Source organism: Mixophyes fleayi, chromosome 8 (assembly GCF_038048845.1).
Source record: "Mixophyes fleayi isolate aMixFle1 chromosome 8, aMixFle1.hap1, whole genome shotgun sequence".
NCBI classification, from domain to species: Eukaryota; Metazoa; Chordata; class Amphibia; order Anura; family Limnodynastidae; genus Mixophyes; species Mixophyes fleayi.
Window position 1 is genome coordinate 58,738,997 of NC_134409.1, and position 21,178 is coordinate 58,760,174.

Here is a 21,178-nt window from a genome sequence, read left to right on the forward strand (position 1 = left end):
GTTTATCTTGATTGCAAACACATATTCTAGCATTCATACATAACCGTCATCACTATCACTTGGCACTTACACCTGACCTGTAGTTGGTGCAAGTGGTATGACTGAAAAACACATACCTTAGAGATGACTAAAGCTTGTATCAGATGCTGCTGTGTGTGCTTGAGCTATGCATGCCCTTACTATGCATTAACGCTCATAAAATAGTAGCCTGTCATGATTGTCCTTGTGAATTGCATACACTTGCGTTCTCTGGCTTATAGCTCGTTTCTAGGTATGCGCAGTGTAATTTAATGCAAAATATGACAAGTATGGGCATTTACATTACTAAATGAATCAGACTTACGGACTCTACATTGTTATAATCTTTACAGAAAACACAAGACAGAAAAGTAACAAATACAATACACAGCAAATATTATGTTACTTTATTTGAGAGCATGATATTGATACAAAAAATAAAGCATTTGTTTAATTTTAATGAGGACAACTTATATTAGTATTGCTGTTGCATCAATTACAGGAAATTAAAATATAAAGAGTAATTTCTGTAGGTCCTAGCATATTGAGTATATGTTTTGCAATGGTGTTAAAAACGCAGGAAAGCATCTCTCAACTCAGGTATATTGTGCATGGTTATCACATCTTCGTACTCAAGCTGAAAAAAAAAGAAGAGCAGTGAATTATTGTAATATATCTAGAGTTGTAGTAACATAAAGAAAACAATTTCCTGTTCACCTACTTTGTTTGGAATACTTATAACATTTATTAACAAACATTTGGAATTTTACTGCTATTTTTCATTTTACTCATCTCCTGATCTACGCTTACTTGTTGCAAATTCAATTGACTACGCCCTGTTCCTTGTCTAAACAGTTCTCCAGAAATCCTGATTCTTTCTTCCTACACCAACTTCTTAGCCACTTATTAACATCACGTTGTTTTCCAGGTGTTGCAAATGGAACAAGTAATATTTTAGAATATATTACATTGAAGCATCTAGCTTGCATAATTCCTTGAAATCATTTTGAAGGACCAGCCATCTACCTCTAACTTTGTCACTGGTACCAATATTTACCAGTTCTGGGTCCTCTCCAGTAGCGTTCCAGCAATTTATAAACCCAATACACTATATGCCAAATCTAGGAAACAGAGAGACAGCAAACAATGTACTATCTGCCCTCCCTGTAATTGAGTCACTTACCATCAGCACCTGTCTGCCGTTCACTATACTCTTTTTCCTATCTCAACTGGAACTGCCATGAAGAAGTATTCTGTTGCAGCAGCCAATGGTCATATTTACTGATGTGTGTGACAGATTAGAACTAACCTCCCAGTATTAATAACGTAGTGTTAGAGTACATTAAACTACCAAGTAATGATAAGAGTATAAAAATAAATCACTGATTTTAGGGAAACGTACTGCAAAGAAGGATAAAAAAAATAGATATACTTTGCTTTCATACTTTCTTGTGTTGAATTATGTACTTATTAGAACAAATTGACTTTTCAGGCAACTGTCAAGAAAATGAAAATCCTCACACGGTAAAAATTCCTTGCTTTTGCATTGGTCTCAGTTAGTGGCATCTCCAACCAGATCTTGGACAAAGTTGTAGAGTCCTGCTCATACCATAAGAAACCCCAGGTGATAATTGTATAAATCGCGAGAGATAACTGGCTATTTGAAGTGCAAAATCGCCATATGTATTAACCAGTGATTCTGACTTTCCTAAATCCAATCTCTGGCGATTTTATCGATTTTAAAACTCCTATCTCTCCCATGTTAAAGTGAAACTAGCGGGAAATTAAAAGCAAACTCGCTGCTTTCTATAGGTGAGATTGGCAAACACATCACTATTACACTGCAGGGCAATGTTAATATATAAGGAGGCATAATGGAAGTTTAAATAAACCATCTTTTTTGATTTAGAGGTTTAAAAAATGATTATGAATTTTGTTATGGGGACAATTTATTTCAACAATAAATTAGTGTCAGCATGCACATGAGCACTTGTAGTGCCACAATTCTCTACTTGTAATAGTGTCCCCATTAGGAAATTATAAGTGTTGACATATCACAAAAATATGCATATTGTCCCCACTGCTGATGAAATAGTGAGCCACTGTTATAAAAAACAAGCAAACAAACAAACAAACAAACAAAAACACTTACATTTATTCTATAATTACATTTGGGCAACTAATTTATTATTAAAATAAATTGTCTGCCGTAAGAAAATTCATAATCATTTTTGCCCCTCTACAACAAAAAAGATGGTTTATTTTAAACTTCTATTGTGTCTCCTGTTATGTTAGCATTGCCCTGCAGTGTAATAGTGATGTGTTTGACAATCTCCCCTATAGAAAGCAGTATGTTTTATATCGTGATTTTGAATTTAAACTCGGGAGAGTTTGCAAAATCTAAGCTTCATACATCTGGCTATTTGTATAGCTAGAGTGGGAAAAAATTGGAACCATGACTTGTTGCGCTTTTGAAAATGGCGATTTTGAAAGAAACACATCTCTGGCGATTTTACAGCAAATCGGGAGTTAATACATCGGCGAGTTTAAAATCACTGAAAATGCAAAATCGGAGTGTGATACATTTACCCCCATGGCTGCAAGCAGTTTGCTGTGCTGGAGCTGAAATTGGAAGCTGTTGCTTAATGCAGGATGTATTTTATATTTCTTTCAATGTGAATGTGAATTATGGATGGTATATGCTGTTAGTTTGTACAATGATGGCCTGTATTTAGTTTTTTCTCTAGATATTTTATTGTGACCTATTTATTAGTTATTTTAACAGATTTTAACATTAAATTGTCAGTAAAATTCTGCTAGCTTGGGACCATGAACTGGAACTGGAAGTCCACTCTTGGGCTTCCAGTTTCAGATTTTACAAAGAAATATTATAGTAAAAAATGTGTGCTTGACCAACATTTTCAGGAGCATAGTCTAGAGTACACAATCATAGATACTCAGGGGCGGGCTGGGCCGGGGGGCACCGGCCACCCGGGCCGCTCAAATCAGCGATGTTAGGGCCGGGGGGTAGGCTGGCCGGCCGCCCCCCAGATTCAAATTGCCGATTTTTACCTGCGGCCGAATCTCATGACACGAGATGCGGCCGCGTCATCTCACAGGCGGCCGCATCACATGACACGGGATGCGGCCGCGTCATCAATGACACGGCTGCATCCCGTGTCATGTGATGCGGCTGCCTCTGCGCCCCCCCGGGTTGAAATTGCCAGCCCGCCCCTGTAGATACTAGTTTTAAATTCTATAGGAAGTTTCATTTCATAAAATCTAATGTTTGTGGGAAGGGAGATGAAATTAATTTTGGAATCTTTACTACATTTGATTTTGGTGTATACAAAAATGCGAAAAAATGGTGTGGCCACCTGATTTGTAGTTAGCAGATATCTGGGAGTAAAAGGGGTTAAAAATTAAAAGTAGAAAAAAAAAGTCAGCCACTTCAATATCCAATATGATTTAAATATTTATTCCATCACAGAAACAATTGCTGCAAATCTTTGTGGCTCTTTATCAAACACACATGGTCGGCTTTACTACTAGGCAAACCTAGGCCCAAGGTTTAGGCAACAGCAACAGTCAGTCACATATAGAGAGACAGCAGCTGGCAGCTTCGTCCATGTTAGTGATGTGCTGCCAGTATGGCGCTTGGCTATGATGTTTGTCACCCCACCCTCCAATCAAGGTCGTACTGGTGAGGGCAGAATAGCGCATTGGTTGTCTGGTTGCTTACAGTGGCCATGGTTACACACCATTAATGTTTAAACATACACAAAACAGGGGGCGTGGCTTGGTAGCCATCAGGGTCGGATGCGTGGAGACCGAGCTCCGGCTTCTAAGTCAGCAAAAATCCCTGACATCGGGTCACTGAGAGCCCTATTTGATCTTTCCTGTGCAGCATTGGACTCCCCGCCGCTTGGGCTGCATACCGAGCCCTCCAGCACCCGTGTCTCCTAAATACAACTCCTCGCCCAGCGAAATCCCTCGGTGGTCCTGCTAAGTGCCTATGTGACGCTGGGAACGTAAAAACAAGCCCACGTTGCCCCCGCTACTTACCAGCACCCGCGCTGCGCTCCGGATCCTCCCCGGGGTAAACTTGGAGCTCCCAAGCCCTCCAGCTCTCGGGGGCCTAGCCCGCTGCGGAAGGCCGTTGCCTCGGTTCTCGGCCCGCCATCTTTCTCCGGTAAGGACTCCCGCCACTGTACTTCCACTGGGCCTTTGAACTGATTCACTGAGCCCTGCATTCTGCATCTGGTAACTGTCCTCCATTGGCTCCAGGTCTCAATCGGGACGTTGAAAGGTGCAACTGGGACACAGAAAGCTAAGTGTGAACCTGCTTCTTCTGTCCTGCTCCCATTGAGCTGTATTAGCCTGCTTCTGTGTTCCTTCAGGCAGTGAGTCATTATTTCCTTCCCCCTCTATGGATAAACTACAAACAAGCACACTCTTGTAGCGTGTAAAAAGATCCAATTTCCAATCTAATTGTTACCAATCTAATCTGGTCAAGAAGACCCATACAATCAATTTGTCTGACTCTAACTCAAAACCAGTGCTGCCACCTGGTGGCGAATCTCTATCACTGAACTCTATAATATATTAAGTAATAATACCTATCTGTCTATAATTCTCCTCGGTTTTTCTGGAGCTCTTGGGGATCTTCCCTTAAACTCTATTTTCATGCGGGGGCGTGGCCTGGCAGCTATCTCGACAGGACACTGGGGTCAGGGGGAGCCCTGCACTCATCTGGGGCACCCAATATAGCCCCCGAGGATATTACCAACCTGTGCGACACCCAGAGGGAGGCAGACCCCTACTGTCTGGACTTGCTGCATTGTCATCAGACACGGATCCACACTGCTGGAACGGTAGCGGGACAGGAGTCTCAGGTTAGTGTCGGGCCCTGTACATTCTGTCCGGCATGAACCGGGGGTGAAGTGTCTAGGCATTGAAAGCTGCCCTTATACCACTCTGCAGATAGCAGCCTCTGTAAGACTCCAGCGGCAGAAATATACTGTTGCTTCACAGTAACTAAGGTTCGACACTTCCATGCTCTGCTAGCCTACGAGCCCTGCTCACACAAGCTCAATGTAAAAATAACAGGCTTTTTCATGTGTTTTTCACTTTTATGAGGATGTAAAACCCGGGGTTGCAATCGTCCAGAGCATTACTAAAAGGGCAAGCACTTCCTATACATAAGCATCTCTTTATTTCCATCCTCTCTTTAATCATGAGTAAATCCGCCTCCAAAATAAAAAGAGGGCAAAATGCTGAAATTACCCAGCACTTTTCTAGACAAGACAAACCAACCACGGCCGGCTCCTCGTCCACGAGAAATGGGTCATCCCGGGAGGAGGACATGGAAGTGGAAGATGCTCCGGCAACAAGGAAAGACATATCAGACATTCGCTCCCTCCTGGTAGATCTTAAACAATCTCTCACAGCTGAATTTCAGAAGACAGTGGGGGAACTGAAAAAAGATATTTCTGACCTGAGCCAGCGAACTAGCACCTTGGAACAGTCCCAGACACAATGTAAAACCTTCCAAAGTGAAACCAACCAGGACTTTGAATATCTCAGCAGGAAGCTTGAATTCCTACGAGACAAAAATGAGGACTTCGAAAACCGGGAGAGAAGAAATAACCTCCGTATTCGGCATGTCCCTGAGGACATTAAGGCTCATTCATTGGAACCCTATTTGATCCGCCTCTTTATCCACCTAGTTCCCTCCCTCTCTGAATCTCAGATCCAGATAGAGAGGGCTCACAGAGCCCTTCGGCCCAAACCTAAAGACTCATCCCCTCCCAGAGATGTCATCCTGAAGTTTCTTTCTTTTAAAGTTAAGGAAAAGATCACATTGAGTGCCAGGAACTCAAACTTCATCTTCTTTGAAGGCTCCAAGTTACAAATTTTTCAGGACTTAGCTCCATCTACGCTCGCTAAAAGGAGGGATCTTAAAGAAATCACAGTCGCTCTGAGGGATCAAGGTTACAAATACCAATGGGGATTCCCCTTTTGCTTGGTGATGCTAACGGAGGGTCGATCAGTGTCCATCAGATCTTTGGAAGAAGGCCGCCATTTCCTACGCTAACTTCAGATCCGAGCTCCTGCGGGTTCAGCTCCTGAGAATGAGGCCTCAAACTCACAGCCTGCCTGACTCTTGATAAAAATTGTGTGTTAACATGTCTTTCTTCCCCAGAACAACTGTTCTCAGGTAGTGCCTCAAGGGGCACATATTTTCCTTATTTCTTTTGCTCCAGTGCTAATTTATAATGTATAGTCAGAAAGTTCCCTATAAGGGAATCAATATATTCTAATGCCTTTGTACTTGTCTAGGATGTCTTCTGCCCACGCACCCTGGTTTGGAATTTCCTGTTGACAATAAGGGAGTCTGGGGGCTTGGAGGGGGGAGGTGTCTTTCCCTCCCTACTCTACCCGGAGAAAATCCCTAATACAGCTGTAGGTTCGGCAGTGTCCAATGAGCATCTTCCATTCCAAAGGGCGTGCATAGTCTTTCTTCTCTTATTTGAGTAAGTTAAACGTTGTTGAGTTTGCAGAGTTTACTGTTTTTATGATTACTTGACCCTAACAGTCATAATGTTACTTTTTATTTTTATTTTTATATTTAAATGCTCTGGACGGTGGCGGCCACCTAAAGCCAGTGCCACTCCCCTACAACACAAAGGAACCGCCATAGTCAGTACGAATTAATAGATAGCATTTGTTTCGTCCACCTTGAGAGTGGTTACTAGTTCCGAACTCGAGCCTTCCCTCCTTGGGGCTCCTAACAAGTAGCAGACTTCCCACCCCTGGGAACCTCTGACTGCTTCTCCCTATAGCAATCCCTCGCAAAATATTAATAACGCTCCAATCGGCCTGCAACCAGTTTATATGGCAAGGAAAGAAACCTAGATTGAGGAAGACCATGCTGGCTAAGTCCAAAGAGGCTGGAGGCCTTGGCCTTCCGCTAATTCATGAATACTTTCTGGCTACTCAGTTAAGTTTTGTCATCTCTTGGCACCTTAAACCAGGCCTGAAAAGGTGGGTGGACATTGAAAATGCTTTGTCACCAGTCGCCCCCGTGCATCACCTACCATGGCTTCCCAGATCCAGTAGACCTGCAATGGCATACTCTTGCCCATCCATATCTTTCACACTAAATTCCTGGGATCTGGCCAACAAAAAATATAGCCTGGCACCTTACCCGTCACCTTTGACACCTATCTGGACTCACCCACTTTTTCAACCAGGTAGGTCAGGAGCGATGGCCGACTGGTGGAAAAGGCATAAAATGGAACGCTTCCTCCACATTGTGGGGGAAACTGCACCTGCCTCATATGAAGAAATCCAGAATAAATGTCATCCGCCACTATCGGCTCATTTCCAATATATACAAATTCGGAACTTTATACAGTCACAAACCAGAGCCACCCGATTGCGTAAAAGATCCCCATTTGAGCAACATTGCATACATTCGGCGGGACGCAGGGGTAATATTTCTATTTTGTACCGTATGCTCATTGCCCCTCTAGACCAAACTCCCGAACCTCACGAGGAGGCTTGGCAACAAGATCTGGGGATAACATTGGACAGCGAGGAGTGGTCTATCATCCGGGAGAGAACTGCAAAGGTCTCCATAAATGCAGGCATTCAAGAAAATTGCTTTAAAATTTATTCGTGCTGGTACCTAGACCCAGAAAAACTACACCGTATGTACCCATCTGCCTCTGACCGCTGTTGGCGTTTGTGTGGAGCTAAGGGTAGTTTCCTGCACATTTGGTGGGAATGCCCGGTTGTCCAAGCTTATGGAATCTAACCCTGGCTATTACATGTAAGGTAACTGGAATCAGAGTCACTAAGGTACCGGCTCAGGTGTTGCTAAATCAACCCATTCCTGATATTAGCAGGGCCGAAAACTGTTTAATCGCCCATATCTACCAGGCTTCTAAACTACTTATTGCAAGAGCATGGAAGCAACCGTCCGCTCCTTCTAAAACAGAGCTGCTTAATCGTATTTGGTTCATCTCCTCTATGGAACATATCTCAGCTCTACTAAATGACACTGTTCCTAAATTCCGGGAAGTTTGAACACTGTGGTTTAAGTGGCAACAATCTCCTGTTCCGGGTACCGTTTGATTCGTATAACCAAACCCTATACCCCCCCTCCCTCCCCTCCCCATTACCCCCCCCCCACCTTAAAAACAAAAAAAAACCAAAACCACCGCTTTACCATAAATGTCTCCAAGTCTTAAAAAGTAATAGATTACCCTGTCTTTTTTTTCAGCACTGCTTCCTAAATAACGCTAGGGTTATATTTAATTTGTACCAAGTTGGGTCTACTATTTTTGTATTATCTGCCAAGTGTTGTTGGCACAACTGTTAAGTATGTTATCTCTTTTGTCTCTGCGGTTTCTAAATAACAATTTAAAAAAAAAAAAAATGGAAAAAAAAAACATACACAAAACATTCATATAAACAGCAACTATATAAACATATATGAATATTGTAATGTTGCTCCAATAGATTTTAGATCCAAGTTATAATTTGTAATGAACACAAAAAAAAAATTAAATCACGATGGGACTAATTTAGAGTTGCGCACAATTGAAAACTTTAACTTTCATGTAAAAAGAGGCCTGCAATATTGTGCTTTTATTTGGTTATTTTAATTTGCATGTATTTTAAGGCTACATCCAGACCGAATCCTTGTTTTAGTGTTTTGAAGCACTGAACATATGTTCATAGAATGCCTCTATTTACTTGAATGGGATGAAGTTTATTCATACCCCATGCTCTGGTTAACCAGAGTAAATCCTCCCTGGTTGGTTACGTGTGAACATTCCCCTGACCTGTCTTTTGCATCATGACTCCACTAGAAGAAAGTGTATAATAGACATCTAAAAGTCATAAAGCATTTTGTTTTGCTTGTGAACTTCTACTAATTGAATTAGTTTAGTTTACAAATGCTAGTGAAACACTCCTATTCTGCAACACTGTATCAGGACTGTGGTCATGACAGATGGGTGTAGAAAGATCTCATTTGAAGTTTTGTTATAGGTGATCTAATGACATTGAATAAATGGGCACCATCCATTTTAGTAACATTTAAAATGTTTTACTTGATGTAATAGAGTGGAATATGTAGATGAAATCGGTCTCCAGATTATAATAATATGCATGGTATTATTTTTTCTGGGGAATTGCATATTAATGACAGTCTTAAGATATAAACATAGTCATTGCCTTTTGGAATTTGAAGCCTTTCACTCACTCATTCCTAATGCACATTATATATAAATATATATATTATATATATATATATATATATATATATATATATATATATATATATATATATATTATAAATATCTTACCTAGTAGGTGAGGTCAGAAGCCTAGATGCTGGAAAACAAAATATTAACTAAACAAGAGAGGCCTAGCACAGTCAGGCCATGTTGGCAGTATGACAACATACTCAAAGTCATTGAATTTTATTTTTTAGATTCTTACATTGTTTCATATATATATATATATATATATATATATATATATATATATATATATATACACATACATATACACACACACAGCATCTACAAATATTCTGCAATCCTGCAGTTTAAGAGAATATATCTCCAAAAAGGTTGTGCTCACCAAAGATGTGTGAACATAAAATGGTTCATGTTTTAGTTCATTAAGGCCTATAGGCAAAACATTTGGGGTGTTTTTTGTGAATCAAAAAAATTGTTGCACACTTGGCTGAATAAATTAATTCAATTAAGCCAGTGGACACTAACTTATTTTAAAGTTAATGAAAACTACAAATCTCAAGTGCGTGCAAGGTTGTTTCCTAAAAGAATTGTTGAAGAAACATACAACTTGAAAGAAAGGGTAGACCTGAAATGTGGAGGTAAGTAGGACAAGTGTGGATTGAATAGTGCATAGAGGAATGGTGAAAGAGAACAACATATATGGGCTATGAAAGGGGTAAGAGGAGAGGAGAAAGGGGTAGCTGAAACAGGCAGTACAGGGCAGTGGTAGGCAATGGAGTAATATGGTTGAAACGGGTGGAACATGTGCTCCGAGCAGAGATTAGCAGTTCGGATTGGTTGAAATCCGACCAGATCCGACACTGTGGATCTGAGTAAAAACTAGTCATGACTCGGTTTCGCATGCCAAATTTGGATCTCAAAATGAGGCAAAGCACAATTTCTGGAAATTTTGTTTTGCAAAACACGCAGTATTAATATAATTCTCCCTCATTTTCTCAAGTGCCATTTTAGAACAAACAGTATGTAAGGAGGAGGTTAGCTGTGATGCTTTGCTATGAAAATAGCATTCAATCACCGTTTTTACCCTACTACCCACAGCCCACGGGGGTAGGAAGAGCCCTAGTGCTTTCAGTACTGGGCTGGTTGTCCCTAGAGGGGGGGTCCACTCGTTTTTTTTTCGTCAGACCCCACTCCCTAGGGAATCCAGCCCAGCGCTGAACAGTGTGGGGTTGGTTTGTCTTTATGGCAGGGGGATCTCTGCCGTGTGTACCCCTGTTATATTGACACCCACCCCAGGCGGGTTTGCCTAGTGCTGGTTAAGTGAAAATCGGGGCGGGGGCCCGAGCAAATTTTTCCCTCCCCGAGTGGCCGGCGGGGGGACCCAATGCTTTTTTCTTTTTTTAACTTTTATCGATTTTTAACAGTTTTGACAGCTGCCGGGTCCTCAGGCTGTATGACAGGACAGTGTAACAGTGATGTGTTTACAGAACAAGCTGCTAGAATGCAGCGTGTTGTATCTGGCGTGTTTGAAAACAAACTCAGGAGAGTTTGCTTAATCGCAGCTCCATACATTTCTGACTTGTATAGCTAGAGCGGTAAACAGTCGGGAGTTTGATCTCTATCGATTTTGGAAATATCGCTTTTGACAGAAACACATTTCTAGCGATTTTACATGAAATCTCAGGTTCATACATCTGTGAGTGTCAACTCTCCCGAGAAAATCGCTGATTTTGCAATATCGCACCTTGATACATTTACCCCTCGGTAGTAGATTTCCTGCATCTAAAAAACGAAATACAGGAAATCACAGCAAGTTTAGAATATCACAGATAACAGTAAATATTGTTAGCTTTGCATTGCATATAAATCCATGTTTGGGTAAACAAATTGCATCCGGATTCTAAAAATAGCTCAGACCTCAAGTGGGCTGTCTTATCTTTTTAGGCTGTGTACAAATCTGTATAAAAAGCAATGTCTTGTATTGAAAACTGTTCTTTATGTTCCATCTGACCTGCTCCCCTGTACCTTGAACCAGGGAGAGCAAATAAACATCACTCGCTTCAAAGACCTGCTTGAAAACTTCTCTATCCCTGTGACCTACAGATTAGACCCCAAATTGAATCCGTTCCCGGCTGTTTCTGAGGTTTGGACCCAGCATCCAGTACCACTGCTCTGCCGCTACCCAGCAGCTCTGGCCAGTGTGATAGGCCAGGGGAAATTCATACACAGCAACCATGATCCATAGGAAGAGGTCAGTGGTACCAGCCCAGTTACACCAGTAGCGGGGTACACTTGCAGCGTCAGTTACCCAGAAGAAACCCGGTACTGGATGCCGGTTAAGGAGTCCAGTGGTGGCAGCCTTTGTAAGCCCCTCCTACTGCAGTGAGAGGGCGCGTTTGGGATAACGAAAGGGAACGGTGGCAACGTAAGCCCAGCCGTTTCCAGCAGCAACAGACGGGTGGCATAGGCGGTCCATCCTGTCACAGATTTCTGGTGGCGAGCGGCGGGATAACTGCAGGCGGCTTTTCGTGCACCAGTCAGGAGAGGTGAGTCATTCAGGAGAGGAATAACTGCAGCCAGGAGAACACACAGGATGCTGAAGTACAGCAAAATGTCCAAGGCGGACCTTGAGATACTGTGCAAAGCAAAGAAGTTAGAAATTTCTTACACAGCGGCAAGGAGCGAAATGAAAAAGGCGCTGAAGGCCTGGGATGCGCAGTACAGATCAGCAGATGAGGAATTTGACTGTGACAGTGACCAGGAGGAAACATTAACTCTAAACCTAGAGGTACCTGCAGCAACATCCCAGAACACAGCGCCTGTTTCCAGCAACAGTCCCCTCCCACAGAGTGAACCAGTGATGCAAGTTCAACAGCGTGATGAGGGTAACTTTTCTGTAAAAATGCAGCAGCTGGGGTCCTTGGGAGACAATACAACTGAGGCAGAATGGTTGCTTATTATCAAGTTGTGGGGCCATCGGTGGGCACCGCCTCCTGCAGCGGCTCGTGAATAGTCATCTGCTACTCCCAGATTGGGATCTCTTCGCTTTACCAAATTTGATGACACTGTTGGAGATATTGATGGACATTTGCAGGTGTTTGAAATGTCTTGTAGCCTGCATGTCTTGCCCAAACAGGAGTGGGTAAAGTATCTGGTTTCCAAGCTACAAGGTTGTGCAGTGGAATCTTATCGTGGAGTGGTCCCAAAGGTCTGTGCGAACTACGATGGGGGTAAAACGGCCCTCCTCAGAGACCTATGGCAGAAATTTCGGGACTTAGATAAAAGCACCCATAGGAATATGCCAACCAGTTGTGGCAGTTGGCAACAAGATAGATTAAGGGGTCTGACGTCAAGTCCTGAGAGGAAGTAGCAGACATAACTTGCAGATTTCACCGCCGGTGCGCACCGGAGGTGAAGGAGTGGCTATTGAAAAGTAGCAAAGCAACCCTGGAACAAGCGGCCCACATGACGGATCAGTATGTGGCAGTGAGGCCACACTGGCAGAATGCCAGGTAAACAGCCAACCCCAAAGGACTGTACAATAAGGGGGACACTCCTCATCTACTCAGCCCCAAAAGCAAGTACCTAACCCTTCGGGTAGCATTCGCCAGCCACCGCCCCGCCCTGTTCCTGGGAGTTATCAGAGACCATTGGAGCCCAGGCTGGAGAAGTGCTACAGTTGCAGGATGAACTGTCCCACAGCCCAAGCACCCCAGATTCGTGAACCTAATCCGAGTCCTGGGGTGGAATTGTTATCGCGTTTCTCAACTTTATTACCAAGCTGCCCGAGTACAGTCTGCAGGATCTACACCTTCCCAACCCAGCCAAGAGGAAAAGACCACAGCTGCTAGACAACAGCCATCACCAGCAACCACAGATTCAGCCAGCCAAGAGGAAAAGACCATATCTGCTATTTCTTCAGGAAACAGCCAGCCATTTGCCTCCTGAAAGATTATGTGACCTAGCAATGCAGAGGATGTTGTCTCTTGCCAACCTGATCTTGCAGGGGTGCCCGGTGATGCTCCTGTCCCTAGCAGTATGCCAGCTCCTGCTGTGATTATAGCAGACCACAGTGACCACCCTTTGACTGATCCCACTTTGACTGAACCTAGTCACCCCAACATAGACCTCCCTGCAGCATATCCTGACATAGACTATAGTGAGGGCCGCAGGTAAGAGTTCAGGGCAGTGCAGCTCTCTGATCCCTCACTGGAAGTCATGAGACAGCAGCTGGTGGCAGCCTTCCAACGATGGAGGTGGGGAGTGTGACCTGGCGTAAAGGGTTGTTGTACCGTGTAGCTTGAAATGTAGATGGGGATAGACCAGTCTGGGAACAAGTTCAACTGGTGGTACCACGGGGCTTTCTTGTGCTACTAATGTCAGTTGCCCATGAAATCCCTATGTTGGGACACGAGTGAAGAGACCGAACACTGAAGCACCTGACATAGAATTTTTTCTACCCTGGAATGTCGGATGACATCCGGGCCTACTGTAAGTCCTGTGGTGTGTGTCAGTGTCTTGGGCGCCCCAGTGCTTGTGCTCTCATCAGGCCCTTGCGAATAATTGGGGATCCTTTTCAGCGAGTGGCTGTAGACACAGTAGGTCCCCTGCCTGTGCCCAGCAGATCAGGGAAGAGGTACATCCTCACCGTGGTGGACTACGCTAACTGGTATCCAGAGGCTGTAGCTCGGTCCTCCATAACTGCGAAAAGGTAGCGGGAGCGCAAGCGAAACAGAAGACTTGGTATGATCAGGGCGCGTGTGCCAGAGTGTTTGAGGTAGGGCAGAAGGTACTTGTTCTGATGCCCAAGTACCAGAACAAGCTTTGGGCTGCCTGGGTTGGACCATACACGGTCTCAAAACGCCCGAGTGACATCACTTACGTTGCGTCATTTAAAAGTAACAGTAGGCGGCAGCGGATCTACCACGTAAAAATGTTGAAGGCATACCACGAGTGTGTGGAGTCGGTAGCAGCGGTTTGCTGCTTACCAACTGAGGAACCAGAAACTGACCCACTACCTGACCTCTTCGCGGATGCCAGAGGTGAAGGGGGTGTAGAGGAAGGGGGCTGGGATGAGCAGTTGAGTGCCCCCAAGAGGGAGCAGCTTGAGGCAGTGCTGTGACCCTTTGCGACTCAGTTCAGTAGAAATCGCAGTCGGACTTGCTTGGTGATGCACCACGTGGACACTGTGAGCATAGGCCAGTTAGACAACCCATGTATCGGGTCTCATCAGCGGCCATGGAGATTCTATACAGAGAGATGTGGGGGCTGCTTGAGCTAGGTGTGATCCAGTCATTGCGCAGTCTATCTGCATCCTCTGGTGTATTGGTTCCCACGAATGATAAGGCAACACGGTTTTACGTATACTACTGCTAGTTGAATAAATGTGCCAATGTCTGACATCTATTCCTTGCCCTGTATTAACGCTTTTGTATTTGAGTTGGACAGAGTTCAGGGTTACCTAGAAGACATTTCCATTTTCAGTAGGATTTGGGAAGATAATGTGGAGCAAATAGGGCTGGTGTTAGGGAAGATTGGGTGGGCATTCCTTACTGTTAGGGCAGAGAAGTGCCAGATGGGGATGTCAGAGGTACAGTACCCGTACATTGCGTGGGCAGAGATAGAGTTAGGCCAGAACCAGCTAAGGTAGAGACAATCTGAGACTGGCCCCAGTCTACGACCCAGTTACATGTACTGGCATTCTTAATGACTGCAGGGTACTACAGACATTCTGTCCCAGACTTTAGTACTGTAGTGAAGCCCATGATAGATCTCACTAAGAAGAAACTCCCCAAAGTAGTTGACTGGACACCCGCTTGTGAGCTGGCATTTCTGTCATTAATGGAAGCCATGGTTCGTGCTCCAGTACTGTTGGTGCCCAATTATGATTTTATTGTGCAAACTGGGAGCAGTACTTAGCCAGGTGGGGCCAGATGGGCAGGAACACCCTGTGGCCTATTTGAGCAGAAAACTGCTAAACTGGCAGGTGGGGTATGCCACAATTGAGAAAGAATGTTTGGCCATTGTGTGGGTAGTGAAAAACTTCAACCTTATTTGTATGGACGACATTTTACTGTAGTGACTGAACATGTTCCTTTAAAGTGGCTACAACACACTTCAGGGAAAAATGGCAGATTATTGCGCTGGAACCATGCTCTTCAAATTTATGAATTTCACATAATTCCCAATCAAGGAGCAAAGGCTCACAGCAATGTGGCTGGACTGTCTTGGCAGGAAGAGCCAGATCCCTCGGGTCACCCCCGGTATCCCTAAGAACTGCGGGACCAGGATCCAAATCGTTGGGACATTGCACAGTGGTTGCCAACATGGACAAGGGGTGGAGGAGTGTGACTGGATCACTTATAAGTAACTTATGGTATAACTTTATTTAAGGGAAATAGCGCAGGGTGCTTATTTATTGAAATGCAAATGCACTTATTTTTTATATTATTTATATTTTGGTAAAGGAAATCTTTATTTCTGCTGAATCCTTCAACAAATCCCTCTGCTGGCTTCCTATTGCCTTCCTAACCCAGTTAAGCTCCTCACCTATGAAGTGTTAGATAAAATGAAGTCTCAGTTGGAGCTAAAATATTAATATTAAGCTATATGAAAAACAAAATAGTGTTTTTGAGAGGTCTATGCTCAGTTGATTGTACATGTGCTAACTATGGACATGGTATTAGGCACAGCTAATGTTCTGGCTCCTATTAACCTGATCATATGTGTGTGTTAAGTGTTATAGTCTAATTATGTATGTATTAGCTGATCTCACACATTTTAACTGTCATACTTTTATGTCTTTCTATTAGTGAGGTCTTTCAAAACCAAAATGCATAGAATCACTGTCTTAACTATAATCTATATATGTAACCTAAATATATTAACCCTAAACTTGTTGCCAATACTACATAAACCTGTGAGTGACCCTCATTACATTTTTCTGCTTGTCATAAGTTTAGAGACCCATGCTGCATTTCCAACATAAAACTGACTTGTCTTTATCTGATCCTTTGTAAGAGAATTTAATTTCCACAACAAAATCCCTCCACAATGCCTCCCCTCTCTACATTTCTGACTTTATCTCCAAATATAGCCCTGCTCGACCCCTACACTCTGCTTCTGACCTGCTCCTCTCCTTCCTTATCACCTTCTTCCTAACCAGTCTCTAAGACTTCTCCCGAACTGCACACAAAAACTGGAACTCCATAGAAAACTATCCTCCTTATCTTAAATCCTTCAAATGCTCTCTCTAAAACTACCTCATCTTGATCACATCCCCTCCCCTCCCTTCTCCTACAGCCCTGCTTCGCCATCTGCTCCCTCTATTGCCCATCTACTGCCCTCCCTCTGTCTCTCCCCTCCCTCTAGAATCAAAGCTTTCACGGTCAGTGTTATCTCTACCACTTGACTCTTGTCTGTCAGTACTCTCTGTATTAAATAACGTTGAAAAAATAGCGGAAGATAGAATAGATAACTAAAAAAAAATAATAGTAAACATAAAAATAAAAATACAAAATATATAATATAAATATGCTTATAGGTTGGTATGGGACCTACAGAAAAATTAATGGCAGTAAATGTGTGCTCTACAAATGATATTCTGTCCGTCGCACAAGTCTAATGTACTGCAATACCTGTAATTTAGAGTCAAGTATTAGATAGGAATACTTATGCACATGTCAATCTAATAATAATAGTATGTACTATAACAGCAAAAATATAAAAAAAGTGATTATAGCTCTTTTGCCAAGGTGATAAAGACAAATATGGAAATATGTGACTGCTAGTGAATCCGTTCTCTTTATATCCCTGTTGTATTGCACGCTGCATATGGCATGATGTTTTGTGCTTTTTATTATGCTAGCTACATGTATTGCTGCATTTGCTTTATTCTAATTTAGGCTAAGGTTTTATCAGCTCTATATATTATAATTGTATTTATGTATTATCACTGTATGTATTTTGTTTTGTATTGATGTTCGAGATGTGCACTCGTGTTTTAGTTTCAAAACTGGTGTCAGTTCTAATCCATGTTTCGACTTTGCTACCAGTTTTGTTGAACTTTTGGGAAAGGTTTTTGTTTTGGTTTTTGATCTGGATTTAATTAAAACTTGTAAAAAATAAATAAAATAATGTTATTTTTAGCTGTTTTTGCACCTATATTACTATTTATAGCACTAACATTCATTTCCAGTCATTTCCTGTCTATTTTCTAATGATCCCTTTACTACAGACCAAATTTTCAATTCTTTCAATGAAGGATCTTGTAACTTTCATTTTGCTATTAGTTGTTAGCTGACTTGCAGTGCTCTGTCTGCCACCATTTTTGTTTAAATAAGAACTGACCTTTTGCCAAATTTACATTGGTGTCCGTGTGTTTATTTATTTGTTCAATTACAGTAATAGAATGTCGAAAATGTCCAGACAAAACCCTCTAACAAAAACTCAATTTTTAAATATAAATTTCACTGAATGACCCTTCCAAAATGTAAATATATTGAGAAATAGAAAATATTACAATATATAGCCTTTTGTGGGGTGGGGATGCTAGCTGCGTGCTGACCCTGACTAACAGCCTTCTCTAAAAGGAGATTTTACTGAATGACTCCTCCAAAATATGGATGTATTAAGAAATACAAAATATTACAGTAGATAGCCTTTTTAGGGGGGGTAGCTGTGTGCTGACCATGACTAACAGCCTTCTTTACATATAGAGTTTACTGAATGACCCTTCCGAACTATAAATGCCATTGAGAAATAGTAAATATTACACTGTACAGCCTTTTGGGTTTTTTTTGGTTTTTTTTGGGGGGGGGGGGGGGGGGGAGGTAGCAGTGTGCTGACCCTGGCTAAAATCCTTTCTTAAACATATATTTCACAGAATGACCCTTTCAAAATATAAATGTATTGAGAAATAGAAAATAAAGCAATATATAGCCTTTTTTTGGGGGGAGGGGCTAGCTGTGTGTTGACCCTGACTAACAGCCTTTTTTACATATAGATTTCCCTGGATGGCCCTTACAAAATATTGAAGTATTGAAAATAGAAAATATTACAGTGTATTGCTATTTTTGGGGTATGCAACTGCTGCTGCATCTCACACACAAATACATAGTTTTTTTCTAAATTATTTCACTTGTCACTGCCCCACACAAGATTACTTTCCCTAAAAAAAATAATTCACTTTTAAAAGAAATAAATTTGTTTGTTTTTATGATCCTGCTGCTAATAGCACTGTTTTTCTCAAAGAATATACTAGTTAGTTAAGAATTATATCTATCTAATACTGCTTTCATACTGCCACCCTGGCAATATCCTGGGTTTTTCAAGCCGGGTTTTTGCCGGGGCTCGGAGCGTCCCAGCTCAGAAACACCATTCATACTGCACCTCGGACACGGGAATTTCCCAGGTTGACCCCATTCATACTCCACAAGTCTGTGCCCTGGCAATTTGTGGGAGTCATCACCAGAGCAGTTTTCATTGGCTGAAAAATGGTGATGTTATTAAATGGTGACTGGTTGCTGTTAATACACACTTTTTCAGTGAAATAAAAGCAATTTTCTCCAACAAACTCCGATTCTGCTTCAGCTTGATCTGCACTCCACCATCCACCATTTCTCCTAAACTCCTTCTCGAATGTTCCACGGGCTCCCACCGATGACATCATCCTCCAGAGACAGGCAGACAGCCAATCAGCTTGTTTTCTGTGCAACCCGGGTTGAAAAACCCGGTTTGCACCATTCATAGTGCAGGCAACCCGGATCCGACCCGGGAATTACCCATCGATAAATCCCGTGTTGAAGACCCGGGTTTTTAGACCCGGGATTTTTGACTTGTACCATTCATACTGCACCAAGACCCGGATCGTTTGAGCTCGCCCCGGCAAAAACCCGGGATTTTGGTGCAGTATGAATGGGGTATAACTCAGTCTATATATACTGTCTATTACTATTAGATATATGCAATGCAATGCATTAGCAACAACCAGTAGCCACTAGTCTGTGTAAAGTGTATTAAGATTGAAATTAAAGGCAATTGATCAGCAAACTATTGTTGATGCCTATTCTCTACAGAACTGCTTTACAATAATGTCAGAATTCTACTGCTTTTCTATGTCCGTGGTTCACCCTGAACGCTGCTTTCTGAGCAGAGCTCCGCAGCTAATCTCTTCCCTACACGCTGTCTCTTCTAAAATGGCACTGAAAAAACGAGGGACGACAATATTATACATACATATATATATATATATATATATATATATATATATATATATATATATGTCTAGTGGCGTGTTTTAGTCTGTCTGTGTGTGTGTGTGTGGAAAAAATAAAACCAAGCTGCAGCACCACCTGCTGGGCGGAGTTATACACTGACCTACTAAATTCTTAGTGTGTGTGGAAAAAAAAATTCAGAAAGGGCTGAAATTTGGTATACTAAGATGTTTTTAATTTGTTAATTTAATTTGTTAATTGTTAAAAGTGTTTATAAAGATTTAAAAAATATATATATATATTTCTTGAAGGAGAAGTGACAGTTGGGAGTGGTTGGTGGTTGCCGGGGGTGACAGTGGGGAGTGGTTGGTGGTTGACGGGGGTGACAGAGTGAGAGGAGTGTGATACTCAGGACCGCTGAGAGAGATCCCTGTGTCTGGATAGATGTGGCGATAAAGATGAGGTGATGGAGAAAAATGATGAGGTGGTGACATGTGGACAAAACCACGTTAAAAAAGGGCGCTTACGTCGGGAAGTAACGCTCTTCCCCTGAGGAGGCCTGGGCTATGGCCCAAATGCATGACAAGAACCTTTTTAACACCTTAAGTAGCTTGATTTGTGATATGTGCGTATTCTGGAAATGTTCTTTAGGTGTATGTAACATGATTCAGACATAGAGTTGATGTGGGGAATAAACAACAGTTGTAAGTCAAGGATTACACCTAGGCAACGAGCTTGTTGGGTGGGATTTAGGGTCATGTTATTAACAGAAATTGAAATGTCAGGCAGGGAGCTTCTGTTTTTGGTGGAAATATTATTAATTCAGTTTTTGAAAGATTGAGTTGGAGTTGGCGAGAAGACATCCAAGATCAAATGGCAGAATGACAGTCACACATATATATATATATATATATATATATATATATATATATATATATATATATATATCTCCATTACATCTTTGTACACATAGCCTTTTTTTTGGATAGTGCATATCATTCAACTGTGCATATTACTTATATTTATGTGAGTGAGATACCTCAAGTTTTTATTGCATTAAGTTTGTATATGTCAAATATACTACACCATGATGGCCCTAATTTTTCTGCAATTCTGAGAATTGTACAGATATCTTGCCATGTGATTGATGACAGCAGAGAATTCCACACATAAGCTACAAAGTTTAATCATCTGGTACACATATTGCACTTGAAGGGTGTTGGTGTTCCAGAGTGCTTATTGCTATTTTTCATCTACTCACTGTTCTATTTGATTGACTATGCTACCATTTGAATAGTCTTTCTATTCACACACGTGGATAATTCCATTTCCTGGGGCAGTACAGTGGCTAAGTGGTTAGCACTTCTGCCTCACAGCGCTGGGGTCATGAGTTCAATTCCTGACCATGGCCTTATCTGTGTGGAGTTTGTATGTTCTCCCCATGTTTGCGTGGGTTTCCTCCGGATGCTCCGGTTTCCTCCCACACTCCAAAAACATACTAGTAGGTTAATTGGCTGCTATCAAAAATTGACCCTAGTCTCTCTCTGTCTGTCTGTATGTGTATGTTAGGGAATTTAGACTGTAATCTCCAATGGGACAGGGACTGATGTGCATGAGTTCTCTGTACAGCACTGTGGAATCAGTGGCACTACATAAATAATGGTGATG

The 21,178-nt window shown here is 42.2% G+C and overlaps 1 protein-coding gene across 2 annotated transcripts in view; it reads right to left on the reverse strand.

The window, feature by feature from the left end:
* Positions 1–410: 410 nt before the first annotated feature.
* LOC142099297 (complement factor H-like) overlaps positions 411–21,178 on the reverse strand; it is a 359,733-nt gene continuing 338,965 nt past the window's right edge. For both annotated transcript variants that reach the window (XM_075182616.1, XM_075182615.1), the window contains one exon: positions 411–655. In XM_075182616.1, the coding sequence (XP_075038717.1) occupies positions 651–655 (5 nt within the window). In that variant the 3' untranslated portion in view covers positions 411–650. The remainder of the gene's footprint in view (positions 656–21,178) is intronic.